Here is an 18,398-nt window from a genome sequence, read left to right on the forward strand (position 1 = left end):
CAGTATTTTTCTTTCATCTGCAGAATGGTGCACAAAAATATGATTACCAGGTAATATGATCATTGTTATTAGTGATGAAGCAAAATTTACCTTAAGGTAAAGCTCCATAGTATAATATATTTTTAACTTTAGATTTTTGTTAATAGCTCCTTTACAGATTTTATTGCAGCCAGTTAATTGTGGAGGTGAAGGGATACAAATCAGGTCCAGAAATAGAGGTAAAAAACAATAGCACTCATCAGACCGTAACTGCACCATGTCTAAGGCAATAGATGTCATAGATTAAGCATTCTTAATTCAGTGGGATGCTGAAGCACCAAGTGCACACAACGTGCAGAGCGTGGGTCCGTTAACCTGACAGCAGGTACTCTCACTCACCAAGAAGCCAAGAGAGCAGTTTACGTACCTGCAGAGCTTCCACTTCCTGCAGCCAGTCTTTGGCCTTCTGTACTGCATCTTTCAGTGCGACACCATTTGGGAGATAGGCTGGGATCTCCTCTATTTCTTTCACTGCTGCTACAAGACTGCTCAGTGACTGCCGTGGTCTATGTAAACAAAACATCTCAGAATGTAAAACACTGCAATACAATTGGGGCTCTTCTACTCATTTGGCTTATAAAACTGGAGGTTTACACCAAATAATGACATTATGTCCAGTACTAGAGATGCTTATGGTACAACAAGGGCATTAGTGATGCATGTATGCTTTTAGAAATTTGCTTGCTATAGACTCCCTACTAGAAATGCTGAAAATATTAAAGAATCTGTTGTCTATTGTTTTTTTAATATTCACACATTTGGGCTTAAGGGATATTTAACATTCATTAACTTTTGAATGATAGACCTTTGGATCCTCCTTGAACCTCAAAACAGTACCAACTAGGAGATTCCACACTTGGAGGTTAAAAAAGTGGAGATGACTTTTCTGTATTTCACAATTTGATTCTGACATTCTAGAAGAGTACAACCTCAATTGCATCTCTATTTTGGAGGGTAAGACCAAGCTTATTCCAGTTTTGTGCTCTATGAAGTTACCGTTTAAAAATACTATGGTTACTAATGAGTAAGAAACGGTCAAATGGTTTCATAATTATGAGGCTGGGGCAAAAATATAACAAAAATTTAGAAATCAGGAATCCTGAGGGAAGAAACCTTGCATACAAGTTTGTGCCACCTTTCTAAACTTTAAGTAGACTGACTTTATAAATCAGAAGGTCAAAGCAATAGGCAAGAAAATTTTCCTCAGTAAGGATGCATTTGGCTTATTTCCTTCTCCCCTGCACCAACTGATCTGGAAAAATCTCCTCAATGTTAGAAGTAGTCCATATAATAAAAGTTTTACCAGTTGGTGATATATATCTAAGCGCCATCTGGACATGCATCCTTCAGTCTGACACTGGAGGAGGGAAGAAGGTAGAAAGGAAGGAAGAGGTGTCTTAAAACCCTTCCTCGTGGCGAAAGGAGAACTCGCACAATGACACTGGAGCACCACAAACACTGCAAGCCAACACCAATGTTTAAAATTACTCAGTCACTCATCCCCCTTCTCCATTCCTTTCCCTTCTGGATAGCAGAAGTTTTGCCTTTGTGTTGTGAACTGGTTGAACAAAGAGGAGCCCCTTCAGAAGTAAGGCCAACTACTTCCATCTCAAACAGCTCATGGAACTACAAAATGAAACACTAAGATTTAGCTTCTACCTGGCCTTTATCAGATTTCTGGCTTTGTCATCCCAGTGTTCAGATACAGTAAGGAGCTCTTGCAGCTTCGCCATTGCTTTCTCAACCGCTGGGTAGGGAGCGAGTCCAACACCTGAGTCTATAAGACGTCTCATATCATCTAGAGTAAGAGAGTTTTGGTCTGAGGAAGCCAGTTGCACATCCTCGAGCCAGCGTGCCTGTTCCAGACGTATCCGCAGTTCAGCCAGTTGGGGTAGATCAACGTCAAAGTCAAAGCTGACATCCAACAGCTCCTGAAGTTCTGCAGCACTAGGCATTTCTACAGAAAGGAGTTTTTGGCTTTGCTGTTGGAAAGCTTCCACACGATCAAGAAGATCCTGAAATATAAAAATGCAACAATAAATCAGAAGAAAACCCACGGCCAAATCTCTTAAACATTTAAGTGCAAGCCACCTGGCAAACAACATTGCAACGCACACAATGCGCATGGCAAATTATCATGACATGTGGAACACTTAAATAGTGTATCTTCAACACACAGTGTATATATCAGCATCTCCTCATACATAACATGTCCACCAGCTTGAGGATCATAGAACAAGGGAATTCCGCTCCAAACTCCTTTGAACTAAAAGACAGGCATCAAAAAGAGGTCTCAGAAGAACAGAAAGGATCTAAAGTGAAATTTTAAGTGTTCCATCAGTGCTGTTTTCTGGTTTTGTTCTGGAATGATTAAGGAGGCTGAAGAACAGCAAGGTTAAGATAAGGAAGCCTTTGAAGAAAGGTGGGAAGGGCATGGAGCTTCTGGGGTTCATTTCTGCTGCACTGTTAAGGTTTTTGAGCTGAACACACAGTCCCAGTAAGCCACAGGCATTTTACTCTTTCATGCAGAGCAACACCTTCTCTCTCTCCATATGTTCAACAGCTAATTACCCGAAAAAGGTACCTCTGTGGCTGTGTGGCACTTCACCCAGGATAATGGACAGTTAGTCAGAGCAATCTCACTGCAAAGGCTGGAATTATTCTGTATCTAGTACTGGCTGAAATGCTATTCCAGCAGTAAGTTCTTCCTTCACAGCTGACATCTTGGTATTTTGCCAATGAGGTTGTTTGCCAGGGTAGGCAATCTCACCCATAATGGAAATAAAGCTTTTTTAGAGACATATTAAATTGTGAACTGATCTCCAGTAACTGTTGGTCATTTATATTAACAGCCTAATTTGCATGACTACATACAATTTAGGATTGTTGAGAATGATATAAAAGAATACCCTGACCATATGTGTTTGATATTTCCCTGTTCAAGAATGCCAGATGGAGAAGAACTGTTTGCGTGTCTGGCATTTCTAAACTTCTGCTTTTTAAATAGTTAGATAACTTCACAGAGTGACAATGCTATAAACAAGTAACTGTAAATAGGATTACATAAAATCTGATTCACACATTCCAAGCCTGATAAAGCTTCAAAAGCAGTACTCATAAAGCTGGGTTGAACTGGTCTATTCTGATTCAACATTACATGATACTGTCTGGTCTCTCAGCCTTGTGTGGACACTTAAGAGATGGTTCAGGAGCTGGCCACTGCATCTCCTCGTTCTAAGAGTCACAAATATGCAAAGCCATTCTCCTTTAAGACAGGAATTGCAGCTGCCCAGAATTTATGTTCCTCTGGTTTGGTTTTTTTTTTTGATTACCCCTCAGTGTGATATGCAACATTTTGGCAAATTCCGAAACCAAATCTTGAATTACTTGCAACTTGTCTGAGTGCTGATCATCTGGTGAGCAAATAATCAGCACTAGCTGATGGTTGTGGGAGACAGTGATCTGACTCACCATCAGCAGCAGGTACTCTGCTAGAACAAGTATTTAGGTAGTAGCCTAGGCTGGTAGCTTTGGCTAGGGTTATCTGTGTCGTTTCCTGGAACGTGGGTGAATAGAACGAGGAGGTACCTAATTACAAGACCATGAGAAAGCTGATTCTGGATTAACAAAGAAGGAAAGTGATGTGAATGGGAGCACTGTCACTCAAAGCATTATGGAGTTTTGAATATTCTCAGATAAACCTGGCTTCACTCTTAAGAGAAGACTAGTTAACTGACCTCAAACTTTTAATCTGTAGTTACCCAGGTCATCCTGCTGCTTTTTTTGCTTTATTTCATACAACATTAACATTTTGATTCCCCTATGTAGTACAAAAATTACTGACAATGAACACCAGCAGGTTAGAGAGCTCCATTCTTAAGCAACTCATGTGCACAAGTTACCCAGGCTTGCCAGTTTAAAAGTATTTATTCTTAGAGCAAATAGTACGCTAGCAGATTAGTGCAGTGCAAATACATCACTGACACACGCTCGTGTTCTTTCCCCTAGAATTTTCCGAGTTACCTTCAGTAATGGTGTCTGACTGAGGACACAAGGTAGAGCGTACAGCTGCCTCACAAACAACCGGAGCTCATTCACAGTCAGCTGATTTTGACACTTTCCTCCTCCAGAGCGGTACCTGCAATTACACATAATTCAACTTTGTTGGATGTCACTAAAAAAAAAAAATCTAAACTTCCCAAAAATCTGCTTATGATTTCTTGTAAGTCAAACTTGACTCTCAAATAATAGAATATTCAAAAACATCCAAGCAGCCTAGGGCTTACATACATGGGAAAACTTCAGTTAGCTATAGCAGAATAAGCTATTGTTGAAAATACTCTTTCATATTAAATAGTATTCTGGAACAACTACTCAGCCTTGGAAGAGCACTAGTTATTACGGAATGAAATTGGGCTTTTTTCCAGAACACAAAGCAATTGCGGATAAACTATTCAGTTATGTTGCAATAGCTATTGTAGTAAGCTCTCCCCATGCCCATACCAAAAGAGAACAAATCCCAATTTTGAATGGGTTTTATATTCACAGAAAAAAAAAATCCTCTTTACGCTGAAATCATCATTTTCATTTTTATCTAAAAGCTTTGTATCAAATGAGTGGCTTATAAGTGTTAACAAATTGGCCAATATTAAAAACCTCTCTAAACTCAAGCCAATATTAACTAGGTCTGAGAACCTTTCTGAACAGAAAAGGAAAGAAAGCTCTTACAATGCTGGCTCCAATTTAACCCACGATATGTCATTTAAACAAAAGAGGAAAACAACATCGCAGCAGGATATGCCAGCATGAGTGGAATGTGAACACTATAAAATAAATTTTAATTTACCATTCTGTGTTAAAAATAGGTATTTTTAAAGGATATGCAAGATCACATTGAGAGTTCCAAAATTCATAGCAAGCTGAACAATAAAACTAATTAAAAGTCTCAGGTACAACACAGGCTGTTTCATGGTCTACAATGTTTTACTATTTTTTGTGGAAGTTCTGCAGTATCTTCCAGGAAAAGGCACAAGTTTTAAAAATAAGTATTTATGTATATATATGTAGGCATACACACACATATACATATCTAAACTGCAAAACTGACTGTCACGAGATGTTTTTGACAACCAGAAATTACATGAGCCTAAAAAAAAAAAGTATTCACAGAAGAAAAGCCCACCTCCATCCAGGGTTATTAAGCACAAAGATCTCTAAGCACAAGGTCTCTAAACTCTTGGAGACTCTAAGAAGCAGAAAAGGTACCATGAGGCCTGAAGAAGGAAGGGGATGGATAGTGAGAACATCCCTTTGTACTTGCCCTGCTGTCGCACTGTTCCCTTCCAGTATCACCTACGTGCTAGTGCCAGAGAGGAACGAGGGCTACACTGTCCTTTGGTGTGAAATAACATGGGTTTTTAAAACTCTCATTATGAAGACATGCAACTGGACTTTTCCCAGAAATATGCCATAAAAAGCTCAAAGCAGAAATGGTGAGAGAAGGGCTAAAACCACTTCGGAGCAAATGAGAAATGCAGTCCAAGCACTGCCTTGATCCTGTGTAGTACAACACTGGGACGATTATTCACCACAGCTTGTAACGCTGAAGGAGCTGGCAAGTACAGCTGTGAGAACGGTTGATACACTATCACGGTGACAAAAGAACAGACCTAGTCAAAGAGATGAAGATAAAAATTGCTCCCCTCTCTTTCCAGGCCAAGCAAAGTCAGGTACATGTTAAGACTTTTGGAAGAGCTCGTCTGGCACAGAACAGCTGGAAAGGGCCTGGCTGGTGCTCCAAGTTCATCATCAGGAGGCCTGAGCAAATACCAAGGATGGGAAAACACGTGGACTGGGAATGCCAGAACCAGAAGAGATGGCTCAACACTGAATGAAGGAAGAGATTAGGAGTGGATAAAGCCTTCAATAACAATGCCACGAATCTCTGGGTTGAATTACCTATCTGGCAGAAATCGTGTCTGTTTGAGTGCTGAATTTTTCATTTCGTGTTGTAGTATTTTTACGTTGCTGTGACAGAGGCTTCATCCTCTTGTGCAAGACAGTGAAGTTGAATTTTTATCAAGTCCTTGCTACAAAGACTTACACAAGGATGACTAGGAAGGGAAATTGCAGCTACAAAAATAATGTCTAAATGGTAGTTGAATATTTTTCTGCCAGAGTCCTTCGAAGTCAGCCTTTAAAGTACTGCAAGAACACAGGGAGTGACAAGCTACAAGATACCTGCTGAGGCAGGCAACATGCAGAAACCACACACATGCAGTTATACTAGTACAAAGAGCAACTGCTCTGACAAACACGTTGTTCAAAGCAGCAGAGACGGGTGAAAATTGTCCAGATGGGAAGAGAGAAACAGTTTTTCCTGAAGTACTTCGTGCTATTAAGATTGTTGGACTTGAGCAATATTGTCCTCCACATATATAAACCCAAGATTTTCTTAGAAACCTATCATCCCACGAGACTAGATACAGCCATTGTAAGTCTGGGTGGAGATGGTAATTTGTGATCCCCACGAGAAAGGCTAGTGCATTGATACAGTCACAAACTGATGCAATGAAGAGACCTGGCCTTGTCCTTCCAGATCTTCCGACTCCTTTCAACTCATTTCAGACATGGAAAGTGCTAGCAGGACCAGGCAGCCAGACACCCAATTCACAAAGAATGTATTACCCAAACACTGCCCTATCTTCAAATTCCTCAAGCAAATAACCTGTCTAAAAGATTTAACATAAGTGCTGCAAAGAAAGAGCAAGTATTTTTCAGAGATCTCATACAGTATTCCCATCATCATCAGCTCAGGAAGTTAAGACACTTTATTTTTCCATAAGGCATAAAGTGTAATGAATATAATGACATATGCACCACCGACAGATTTTCAGTCCCCATGGCACAAAGACATCTTGTTGGGTATTGCGTTGTCTGGAAACACCACACCAATTTTTCCTTTCCGGGAATGTTAGAATGAATTTACTGCCCAACTGCCAAACAGAGCCAAAGAAGAGATTGAAAGCTCAGGATGTTTAACTTACTACATGCAGGAAAGGTGAATCTCCCTGTAAAAGATGGCTCTCTTGAGAAGACAAAAAGATTGCTTTCATTTTTAAGTCTTACAGAACACTGGCATCTATCACTGGCCACTGGCACCATCTTCAGCAACTCAATTTTGTTGCAAACACATATAGTAACATTTACCTGGTTTGTCTTTTTCCATTAAGAAGCTGCTGTGCAACTGAGGCACATTTGTCCGCATCCTGCGTAACTAGTCGGAGGTGTCGCAGTAGATCATTGTCCGGAAACTTTTTCATTTCTGATTCTTCTATCAAAGCCTTAAAACTGATGAGACCTTTTGGGAAAGATACTAAGTTAACAGAAGTCCCCCTTTGTGCTAGATTTTAAATGGTAAGGCTGAATAACACATTAAATATATTTCTATTTCAACCTCAGTTATATTTTGTGTCAAAGTGATTTACAACCTTCTCACACAGAGACAGTTTAGCATAATTTCTGGGACTATAACAGCTAAAATATTTGCTCTAAAACATTAAATTATATATGATTTCCTTTGATTGTCACATAATTATAAGACAAAAATTACTAAGTTTCAGAAACCAAAACCAGAAAAATTAGCCATTTAAAATTATGAGTTGTAGGCAAAAGGTAAGATACTTACTTCTTTTATTGCTAATTTTTGCCTCCAGAGCTTCGTTAACATTGGAAGCCCATTCGTTGTATGATTCCGCACGCATCTTTAGCGCGTTCATCATTGGATAGAGTTCCTCCAGGGTATAGCGGTACCTACAAGTAGCACAGAATTCAAACTCTTCAGCAAAAACTGGGGGGGAGCAGGAGCATGGAAGGGAGGGGCATCAAGATGTGTTGGTCTGTACAACACAGAAATGATCTACTGTGCACCCAGGGTTACATAATTAAGACACATAACCACACCAGATTCCCTCCTAAGACAATTTCAACATTGCAATTGCTTCAAAAAGCAATTTCAACATTCTAATTGAAGCAATTGTGAAATTGTCTTAGGACAAGCTACATTCGTGTAGGACAAAGATATAACAAACGACTGGAAAGGAAAGATGACAACAAGACGGAAAGCTAACAAAGGCAAAAAAATATTACTTGGCAAGGACTGGATGTAAGGGATGTTGCTATAAATAAAAAAGCAAACTAACTTATCCAGCAATTTTTGCCATTATAGAGCAAGAAGAGGTGAATGCCAAAAAGAAAGAGTCTTTGTATACGAGCACAAAAAAGGCACTTTGTTTTGTGGACACTGTATTTGCAAAGGACTGAGAGAAACAGAATACCGAGGCTAGCACATTAACAAAACAAAGTAGGCACTAGATTATCACACTGCAATATCTACACATATAATAAATATCTCCAGAACACAGTGTTATTTGCTATCTAAAGCTTACCCCAGCTTATATTTGTAGGTGGGACAGGAACAGAGATCCTCGACATGGTACAAGCATACCAATAATCCAGGTTTACATGGACAATAAACAGCAGACATGAAACAAGTGGTTTTACACTTTAAGCACTGTCGCTCGTCATCAGGAAACAGCTCAAAAGCCACTCTCTCCAAGTCAGTCACTCCCTGCAAAAGAATATGTTACATCACTTCAAAGTCTAACGAAGAGGTGGTTATTCCAAGCCAAAGCATCAGAAGCTAAATTTATCAAAGGAATAATGAAGTTTAGCAGAAGATATTAAAACCAGGTAGACAGAAATCTTGGTTAATGAAAAAACAGCTTTTCTGACTAAATTACGAAAAGAACAAATATTATTTTAAAGGAGACATTCTGAACAATACTAATGGGCAGATGCTAAAACAAGATTCACAATAAATGATTCTTTACCCAAGTAGTCCTCTGAAATCAACAGTGCTACTCAGGAAGGTACTATGTAGCTCTAAGCCACTGACAACACAGTACAAGTCCCAGCATGTCTTTCACACTACTGTTTCACATGTTCCTTCATTCATTATAGTATTATTTCTTACAACTCACCAGTTTATCAACCTTATCACGCAATCTCTTCTCATCTTCAATCATAATAGCCATGTCTTTCTGAACCGTAGATGCTACCACAACATCAAGAACGTCTGCTTTGGAAGCCATTTTACAGATCATCTCATCATGAGAAAACACACAGTAACGGTTTAGCAGACGGTAATGTTCCACACATTGGCGACCCAATGGTAGCTGCATTGAAAAACATTAAATAAGTGAAGAGTTCATTTTGAAAATTACATTAAGATACTAACTTTTTATGCTACTAATAAAAAATTATCCAAATGAAAGGCCAAGACAAATCCTTCTAGCAATAATATTCATAATTCAGAATGTAAAACTCGAGAAATCAAGACCCTGAGTTCTTGTAAACCAGGACTGCTTATAACTCCTTTACAGTGGACCCTGTGGATGCAAGTTGTTTAGCTAGGTTCACAGGGGGAATGCGCTATCTGGAAGAGACCATAATTAGGGGTAACTAAATCACTAAACCACTGTAGGCTCAGGAAGACCCAAGCTAAAAATACACAGAGGCTAGAGAAACATCAAAGGGAAGAGTATATACACTTGCCCTATTCTTACCACTCGAGGGATGCCCTGTCAAGGGCAGGTGGCAGGGCACGCTGGACCTTCTTCTCAAGTGATATGTCTGTCTTATGTAGGACACAAACTGTGCTGCGGCATGAGAAATTGCTGACTCCATGAACCATTAAAGTCCCTAACCAACACCAGGCAGAGTAAACAATTCATTATGAGCTGGGCAGGTTACTGATAGCTTTACTTTAAGGCTGGCCAGCAATGCTCAGGTTACAGTGAGGTTACATGTTAGAGTCCAGTATGAAATTCATGGAAGGACAAGAGGAAAACCAAAACCAAACCAACCGATGCGTGAACACAGTCACAACGCAGAAAGCTGTGCATCATCTCCTACTTCTAAGTGATGTTTTTTAAATCTAGCAGTATTTTTAGATGGGCTATATTTACAAATAGCTAAGACCTTTTTGGGGAAAACAAAACATCAGAAGAGGAGTAATTTGAAATATCAGTAGCTTCAAAGGCTCTTTCTGAGATCAGGCAACACTGTGACTGCAAAATCCGCTGGGAAGGAGAAATGATTACTTGTAACTTCAGAGCAACTATCCTCCATTTGTTTTATTTTAAAAAAAGACAAAAAACTTAATAAATTACTATGACCTAATAATTGTAATGTGTGACTATCCCTGTTATTTCAATGAGCTGAGTGAAGCTTACTGGCAATAAAGTACTGTAAACCTTCTGTTTGAACATTAAAACTTTCTGTTCCCTTCTCATTAAGGCACTCTTCCCTAACAACCTACAGCGCCTCTGCTATCCAAGAGGATGTACTCACATCAGATACAATTGTTTTTATTTTTTCCCCAAGAGAACTATCAAAGTCTTTAACTGTTCTTAATGTGTGTTAAATGTATCATGTGATTTAATCACAGAAGCTAAAGTAGAAAAGAAGTCCAAGTTGGCTTTGTTTTTCAGCTATAGAAAGCACCTCTTGGAGAATTCCCAGTGCAATAAACAGAAAAATATCATTCCAGCTCTTGATAATTTGAACGGAATTTGAGAACACAAAAGGAGTAGATTCTAGCAGCACTGGTGCTTCTAGGCATGCACAGGACCTTGCCTACCTCCCGCTGTAAAAGATGTATCAGTCCTAAGTATAATTTCAAACCGAACCTTAGGAACCAGAGAAAGCCCACAGTTCACTACATAAAAGAAATACCTTCGGCAAAACATTATGCTTCCAGTAATAGGCTCCTTCTGATCTGTGGATTAGATTTGTATATCAGCAGTAAAATATCAGAGCTGTACATTAGCTAGGAACAACTTTGGAACTGCATACTTGAAAAACTTTTTGGAACATACCCAATCAACTGTGCAGAAGTTCACAGCTTCAGCAAAATTGAAACCCTGATTGAAGCCGCTGTGATAAGCTCTCGGAAAGGTGATCACAAACTCTCCAGCACACTGATTGGTTCGATAAACCTAGGAGAAAAGACAGACAAGCATTAGGTCAAGCCTAAATAGAACTGAAGGCTCTGAAGAGAATATGGATTTCCGATTCCTAGTAACTTCTATGATGACTTCGGATAGTTTTAAAACATAAGCCCAAGAATTACAACTGGCATTTGGTAACTTGTCATGTAAAACCCTAGAAAGCAAAGGGGTTTCATTCAGCCATACCTGCACTCTAAGCCATTTTAAGTCAGCTTAAGTCTGTGCCTTTCGCACTTCGCTAGCTCTGTTGACAGTTATACAGGTAAAGCACAAGCAAGGCTCTCTTCAACGTGTAGCTGAAGGGGAAGAGAAATTTGGAACCTACTCAAAAGTTCATAATGCTGTAAATCTAATACTTTTGGTGCTAGATAACCAGCAAGAGAGCAGGCAGGTCTTCCTGCATCTTTCCATTTTGGAGTCTCTCATAGCATAGCAGACACCATAAATTTTGCTACTTTTCCCAGATTTTCCTTAAGTCCCAAGGTCAGCTAGTCAAAAGCTAATTAAGTTGTAAAGGGACATAATTCCCATGAATAACCTAGTATGGAATATGATGGAAACTGATGAAAAATGTTTTTAAATACCTAAGAACTTATCCAGGAAAAATAAGAGGATGTAGATGACAAATAAAGGAAGAATGTGTTTTGCCAGAAACTCTATGCCAAAAAAAATTGTGTCTGATTAGACAGACATAGGAAGAGCTCCTGCCATTGTTTCAAAGGTCGAGACTAAACTTTCCAGCTGAGATACAGAAATAGAAATATACTAAGGTGGATCTCCAGAGAAGAGTTTGCCACACAATTCCAAAAGCAATGATTCTATTGCCCATCTGTTCATACTGGCACATTATACTACACAAGGAAGATACAACACCCATGGAAACTACCACACCATCTCTGTAATAAAAGTGGCTTCAATTATCAGCTTTGAAGTAGAATTCAGTGCAAATGAAAGAGGGTTGGGTTTGGGGGAGTAGCACAGGAGTCCAACAACATACAGGCACTCCGTGGGCCATCAAAGTATTCGGGTTCATTATGGTGACAAGTTGGTGCAAGAGATCTGGCTGAGATTCAAATAGCTCTGGAGCAAGCTTCTTCATTACATCCTCCAGCTGTTCAGCTGCATACCCTGGGGCTCCATACCACGTTTTAGGCTCCCCCCTGCAAGATTATTAAAAAAAGTTAAATATAAGCAATCTTGTAAGTTACATTTTCAGTCTTCTGCTTTAAAATACACCATCTCAAAAGAAGGGTACATCATGAAGAAGGAATGCAAAGATTATGTACCTTCCTGAATCTTCACATTTTATGCAGGTGCCTCCTCCAGACCTAAGTTTTTAACTGCCTACATTTCTGAGTACATACTTAAAATATTCTGGGGAAAAAAAAAAGACTGAAAAAGTCCTCAGTGAAGTTCTGCTAATTCCAGCACAACTTCAAAATCCAAGCTGTTTGTCTTTTACCATGAACACAAACTCCCTCTTGGATCTAACAACCAAAGTTCTTTCTGTCTTGTGCATAATTGCCATAAAAGCAACATATAGTAAGCAGAAATTAAACTTCCAAATTACTGTAAGAGACACAAAAGACATCAAGAAAAAAAAAATCCATATCCAGAGTAGGAAGAACTTTTAGCAACCGTTTAACCCAATGCAAGCCAGTTGAGAAAAATCAAGGTTATGCCTATGTGTTCCAATAGGCATTGTTTCAGGTTCACAATGAAGCTGGCTCACTGCACCACAAAGATGAAAATGCCTTTCAATCCCTTATAAAGAACGACGTTAGAAAAGGTATTTAGAAAAGAAGATAACAGACAAACCACATTCTCCCAAGACTCCTGATGAGCTGGCAGAGTAAAGCTGACCCAACATTGTTCTTTTTTTCCTAAACCATAAAGCAATTGGGAGGATTCCAGAAGAAAAGAGCGAAGTATGACTCAAGAAGCATATCCCTCATACCTTATTCCTGTACTCAAATAGCACCTCTGTCATGGTGAAGAGGACAGCTAGAGTGAAGGACTGTGGAAGGGCAGCCTCATCAGTATCACAAGGAGCAGCACAAGTAGGGTCATTACTATGGAGTGTTAAATGACTATGCAGCCTTAGGCCTGGCCAGCATCTTGAAGCTATTCTATAAATTCATGAAGACCAGCCACTGACGCAACTAAAAACTATACTGACAGACCCAATACTGGGTTAGTCAAGAATTCTGCTCCTTGATACATGTCAGTGCCAAGGAATGGATGACAGCAGTTATGAACTGTGCTAAACTTGGACAAGGATACTAGTACCAGGAGTCTCTGGACTTCAGGAGAACAGATAATGGAGAAAGATACAACTCTAACGGATGTATTAAGGTGTCAGCCTTATGAAGGCAGCAAGCTGCAGAATTGATGAAGGTGACAGTTCTTTCTGCACTGCTACCTGACAGCTCCACATTCCTGCCTTTAGAAATTCTAGCATTAATTACCTCTGACCAAGACTGACATTTATTTATTTGCAAGCATCTTTAGAAGCAAAGATTTGTTTTTTCTGCTTTTACCATTTCAAGAATTAACACAGCATTTAGAGTCATGCAGGAAAACTATTGCCTTCAACCCTATGAAAGGTCTGCTGCTGTAGCCTGGTTCAGTTGGGACTATCTGCTCAAAATACTGTACCAGGATACAAGCACATGGGAACACTGAAGGTGGACATGCCACCCCTGGTACTTCACAAGAATGAGTCTGCCTTCTGAAATCTTTTCAGAATTTGGAGCATTGTCTCTTCAGTGGCAGGTCATTAAGATTGACTCCTCTGGCCAAGACCAGTATTAATTTCAACTACATACTGCTCTTGAATAGGCTAAAACCCTCAGATATAAACCTCTAAGTTGAATGGAAATACAGAAGAATATCTGCAAACGAAAAGAAAAGACATCAAGGACATTCATGCTGGAGAAGAACTAAATTAAAAGCAGGTAGGGTTACTTTCACATGTGTCTTCAAATGTATGTACATGTGTGTGCACATACACATGTATGCACTTACGTATCTTTCTGGCCTTGACTGCAAACACCAATGCAATTTGGGACAAATTATGCAGCACATAATGCCATTCCAACAATAGTGAGGGAAGCTCTCCTGGAAGAAATGAAGTTTCTACCGCAAACAAAAAACCTCCTCTCCTTCCCACAGTTTTCAGTCTAATTGAAGACCCAGACAAAAAAAAAGCAACAAATAACAAGGAAGATCATTTTTACAATGTAATCTTGATCACTCATTAGCCTCACTCAAACATTTGTTTTCATCATGTCAAGTACTAAGGAAGCAAGTGAGTTAAGTCACTGACAACTTGGACTGCGCTACAGCAGCAGCTATTTCAAGGAACAGCAACTGAATAACTGACCAAAAAGACGACCTACTGAATAGTAGCTGGGATGTGGTTTTATCACTCTGCTGGAATACTTATGCGAACAAGGAAAGAGAAGGAGCTTGACAAGTTTCAGGAAGAGTGACAAGAATAATCCAAACTCTAGAAAAGTGTTGTAAGGTGAGAAGTTTAAGAAGTTCAATCTATTTAGAATATCAAAGACATGGCAAAGATCTGTCCTGATTACAGTTGACAAGTGTTCGCTTTGATGAGAAGATTTATGATAGAATGATCTATCTAACAGACAAAGAAATATGCAGGATCCTAAGACTGTTAGTTGAAGCTAGATGATTTTTAAAAAAACTTGCATGGTTTTTAGTTTTACATTGAGCATAATAAAACATTTGATGGAGTATCTGCTGCATCTCTCATGGATTTTTTAAAACTGGGAATGGATGTCTCTTTCCAAAATGTGACCTCTCGTCAAAAGCAAATCAATGCAGGAATCACACTATGTCAAATTTAACCCTGCTGCTCCAGGATTGCAAGGGTTATTCTGGCCTGAACTCTATGAATCTGGTTTTAGTCCACTAATTAAGAAGAGGAAGGGGGAATGAAAGGAAGATTGCTTCTCAGGCTGAGTTTATTCCTCAAACTCACCAGTGCAGATAGTTAATCGAATAGCTCCAGTGGTCTTCTATATGCCAACAAAATGAAGAAAAGCACATTCCTACATATAGCCAGGGTAATTTCATTCCACATATGTCTGCAGTGATGTGAGCAAGAACAGACTGCTCCATCACAGGCATGTTGTTTAAATTCCAGCCACTATCAAGGTAATCCTGAAAATTGAACAGAACAATCAGAGGTTTATACAACATGAAGTAAAAAACTCAAGAAGGTAAAACTGCCAAAAGAGAACAGAAGAAAAACATCCTTCCCAATTAAAAAATGTAAGAAACAGGTCAATGAATCAAAGAACAAAACCTCCATTGCTTTTGCTCTTTTCACAAACCTTATCTGACCTGCTTTGTTAAAATGAGACTTTTTTTTTCAGTCTGGAAGTTAATAAATAACTTCTAGGATAAATCTGTGGCTTTTAATGTCTGATCACAGCAAATTTTATTTATTCAAAACACTGATGTAATTCTCCTCTTCAAATACTGTGCCAGAAACACAAAACAAACACTTTGCAACACAGTTCCATTATTTTGCTTTGAACTGAAGAGATTTATTTAATGAAGAACTGCAATACAAATATACATAGTGAACTAATAAAGACCTACCTCTTCTTCTGGTCTAACTTTAAATTTCCCACCTCTAACTGGGAAGCCACTGCCAAATTCCTTTGAAGCAATATCAGCTCCATATTCTACTGTCACATCCTCTTCAATGGTACTAACAAGTCTCCAGAATTCTTTTTCAACCAGCTCGGTGGGGACCATCTAGGTATCAGAAGAAGAAAAACAAGGAGTACACACTCAGGAATCAGTATATAAAAACCACATGCATAAAAGCTATCTCAGGGAGGAATCTCCATTAGCTTGAAGCATTTTCCCATTTCAAAATCGCTTCAGCAAGAGAAAAAAAAAAAAATGCAGCAGAAACGTGGTTCCACGCAGGACATGCTGCTTCTTTGTTCTCTCAGGAATGGGTGATAGTTAGAGAGTATTCTCTTTCTTACAGACACTTCTTCAAAAGTGCAAAAAAAAAAACCCCAAGCCGCCAGTGGAACAAGAAACCACAACACCAGCAAGAACAAGGATTCACTGACGTAAATGAGAACCTCTGATTTGGGATTTCATCCCATTCAAAAAGGGAATTCCTCCCTCCCCCTCAAAAGTTATATGTATTTTAACTAAGCACAAAAATTGAGATCTACATTATGGCATCAGGTTAAATACATGAACATACATGTACTGGCATGTTAAAATAGTCTGACTTGAATGCATCTGCCATTTCTCCAAACGTGCGAAGTGTATAGTCTCTTGCTGCTTGTTCAAAACCAAATGCTTCTTGAGGCTTATTACACTCCTGCAATTGAAATGATAATTATTTCTACAATGTATTAGTAAGACAATCTGTGCGCAGATTTTACACAAATGGGCTACTATTACAGCGTCTGATGGGAAAGAAGGCAGGGCACCTGACCAAAATGAAATGACTGCCCCAAGTCGCACAGTCAGAAGAAGAAACTACTCTGCTTAATTCACCAAACCACAATATTTATTTATTGATAAATCTACGTAAACGTTAATGAAGTAACATGCCTAATTTCTCCTTCCTCTAGTAGAGCTAAGCAAAAAAGAAGATGCATAGATCTCCACACTGAAGCACCCAGTAAGACTCCAATTTTAAATACAGAAGAAAGGTGCCAATTAAAATCCAATGTATTCTTTAAAATTTTAACAATGTTAAGGGAGATCAATTTTTGGCTCCAAAATACTAAGCGATAGCTTTGCCATTTGAAGCATGTTGAGTCTTCATTTTAGCTTTACCCTCTATCACCCTGTTTGCACAACCTTAAGTAATAACAAATTGTCTTTTCAACCCCTAGGATCAAGTTAAAGAAAAAAAACAAACCCACAAAATAAAAAACCTTCAGCCTAACTTTTATGGTTTGTTGAATTACCTGAGCCAAACACTGGGGACACCTCCAGTCCCCTTTGGGAACATCATGAAGGGGTGGAATTAGACAAAAAGTATGGTAGCTGTCATCACAGCCATCACACAACAGGAGACGGTCCTCATCGTTACCACTGCCACATAAGAGACATACATACAAATCCACCTGTAACAAAAAATTGCCAGAGTGGGAATTTGAGCGCTTAAGGTAACTCACGGTGAAAGAGCAGTTTGGTAACTCAGTCATCTGTGACATTTGCCAAAGCTTATTTTTACTTTATCTCTGAACTTGGAAATGACACAAGTAAACACAAAATATTTATGTAAAAGTTTAAATAACCCCCCTCTCGTGATCCATCCTTAAATCAGAGTTGCAAGCCCTTCCATGTATTTTTGTTCCAAGTGACAGACGACTTGATTCAGTGGCCAGGATAGTTTAAATCAGCAGTACTGTGGATTCAGCAGGTACAATACAATATAACACCTGTTGGTGGCTCACAAATCCTTCTTCTTGTTGCTGTCACGTGCAGCATGTGTGCACAGAAGTTTTATTCTCCTCTGAGACCAACTGTTTGGAGCCTCAGAAGAGAGAAAGGGATTCCTCTTGATGGGAGTGTTCCTCTTTTTGCCCGGAGATACTGGCCAAGACCTTCATTTTAATTTGGAAAGGCACCACCTTCCCAGCAGAGCTATGTGCTTTTAGGCAGGGGGGCAGCTGTTAAAGGAGTCCAATGGAAGTCACCCACAGCAGCTACCGAGCCCGAAGAAAAATGTGCCAGCACTCCAAACGTGGGAGGGGGTGTCTGCTGCCTGTCCTTCACCACACCTTCATTAGCAACAGCCTGGAAGGTTCTTCTCAAATACAGAAGAGAGCTGTGAGGACAAGCAGACCCTGTAGTCTTATGTTGTTAAAAAAAGAAGCAGCATATCCTGCTCCTCCCTGCAAGCTTTTTTTGTTTGGGGGTGGGGGTGTCAGGCTTCTAGTATTTGCACATTTCATTCTCAGGTATCTAGCTATATGTGTGGATTAAACGAAGAGCATTTTTGGTTTTTGGAAGGACCCAAACAGTAGCATGGACAGAAAGACTCTCAGTAGCATCTTCTCAAAAGCGAGACAAACTACCATCGCTTTCAGTTTGGGTTTTTTTTGGAGGGGGGGTGGTGGTGTGCGCAGAGTTGGAGCAGGACCAGAGTTGTTTTTTTAAGACGCATTTGAACAACAAAGCTTTCAAGTTAGTGCTGAGATTGCGGAATCAGTGGCAGGTCTGCTGGAGAGCTGGGTGCCAAAGCTCGCACTAAGCTCCCTTGAGGTT

The 18,398-nt window shown here is 39.5% G+C and overlaps 1 protein-coding gene across 1 annotated transcript in view; it reads right to left on the reverse strand.

The window, feature by feature from the left end:
* Positions 1-18,398, reverse strand: part of KDM5B (lysine (K)-specific demethylase 5B) — a gene marked incomplete at its 5' end in the record, with an annotated part of 44,517 nt that overhangs the window by 12,036 nt on the left and 14,083 nt on the right. Inside the window, 13 exons of the mRNA XM_009576604.1 lie at positions 407-545; positions 1,699-2,054; positions 4,063-4,177; positions 7,249-7,399; positions 7,727-7,851; positions 8,487-8,668; positions 9,081-9,275; positions 10,980-11,099; positions 12,109-12,271; positions 15,121-15,302; positions 15,747-15,905; positions 16,375-16,494; positions 17,093-17,251. Of these exons, the coding sequence (XP_009574899.1) occupies positions 407-545; positions 1,699-2,054; positions 4,063-4,177; positions 7,249-7,399; positions 7,727-7,851; positions 8,487-8,668; positions 9,081-9,275; positions 10,980-11,099; positions 12,109-12,271; positions 15,121-15,302; positions 15,747-15,905; positions 16,375-16,494; positions 17,093-17,251 (2,166 nt within the window). The remainder of the gene's footprint in view (positions 1-406; positions 546-1,698; positions 2,055-4,062; positions 4,178-7,248; positions 7,400-7,726; positions 7,852-8,486; positions 8,669-9,080; positions 9,276-10,979; positions 11,100-12,108; positions 12,272-15,120; positions 15,303-15,746; positions 15,906-16,374; positions 16,495-17,092; positions 17,252-18,398) is intronic.

The sequence above is a fragment of the Fulmarus glacialis genome, unplaced genomic scaffold, assembly GCF_000690835.1.
Source record: "Fulmarus glacialis isolate BGI_N327 unplaced genomic scaffold, ASM69083v1 scaffold12324, whole genome shotgun sequence".
NCBI lineage: Eukaryota > Metazoa > Chordata > Aves > Procellariiformes > Procellariidae > Fulmarus > Fulmarus glacialis.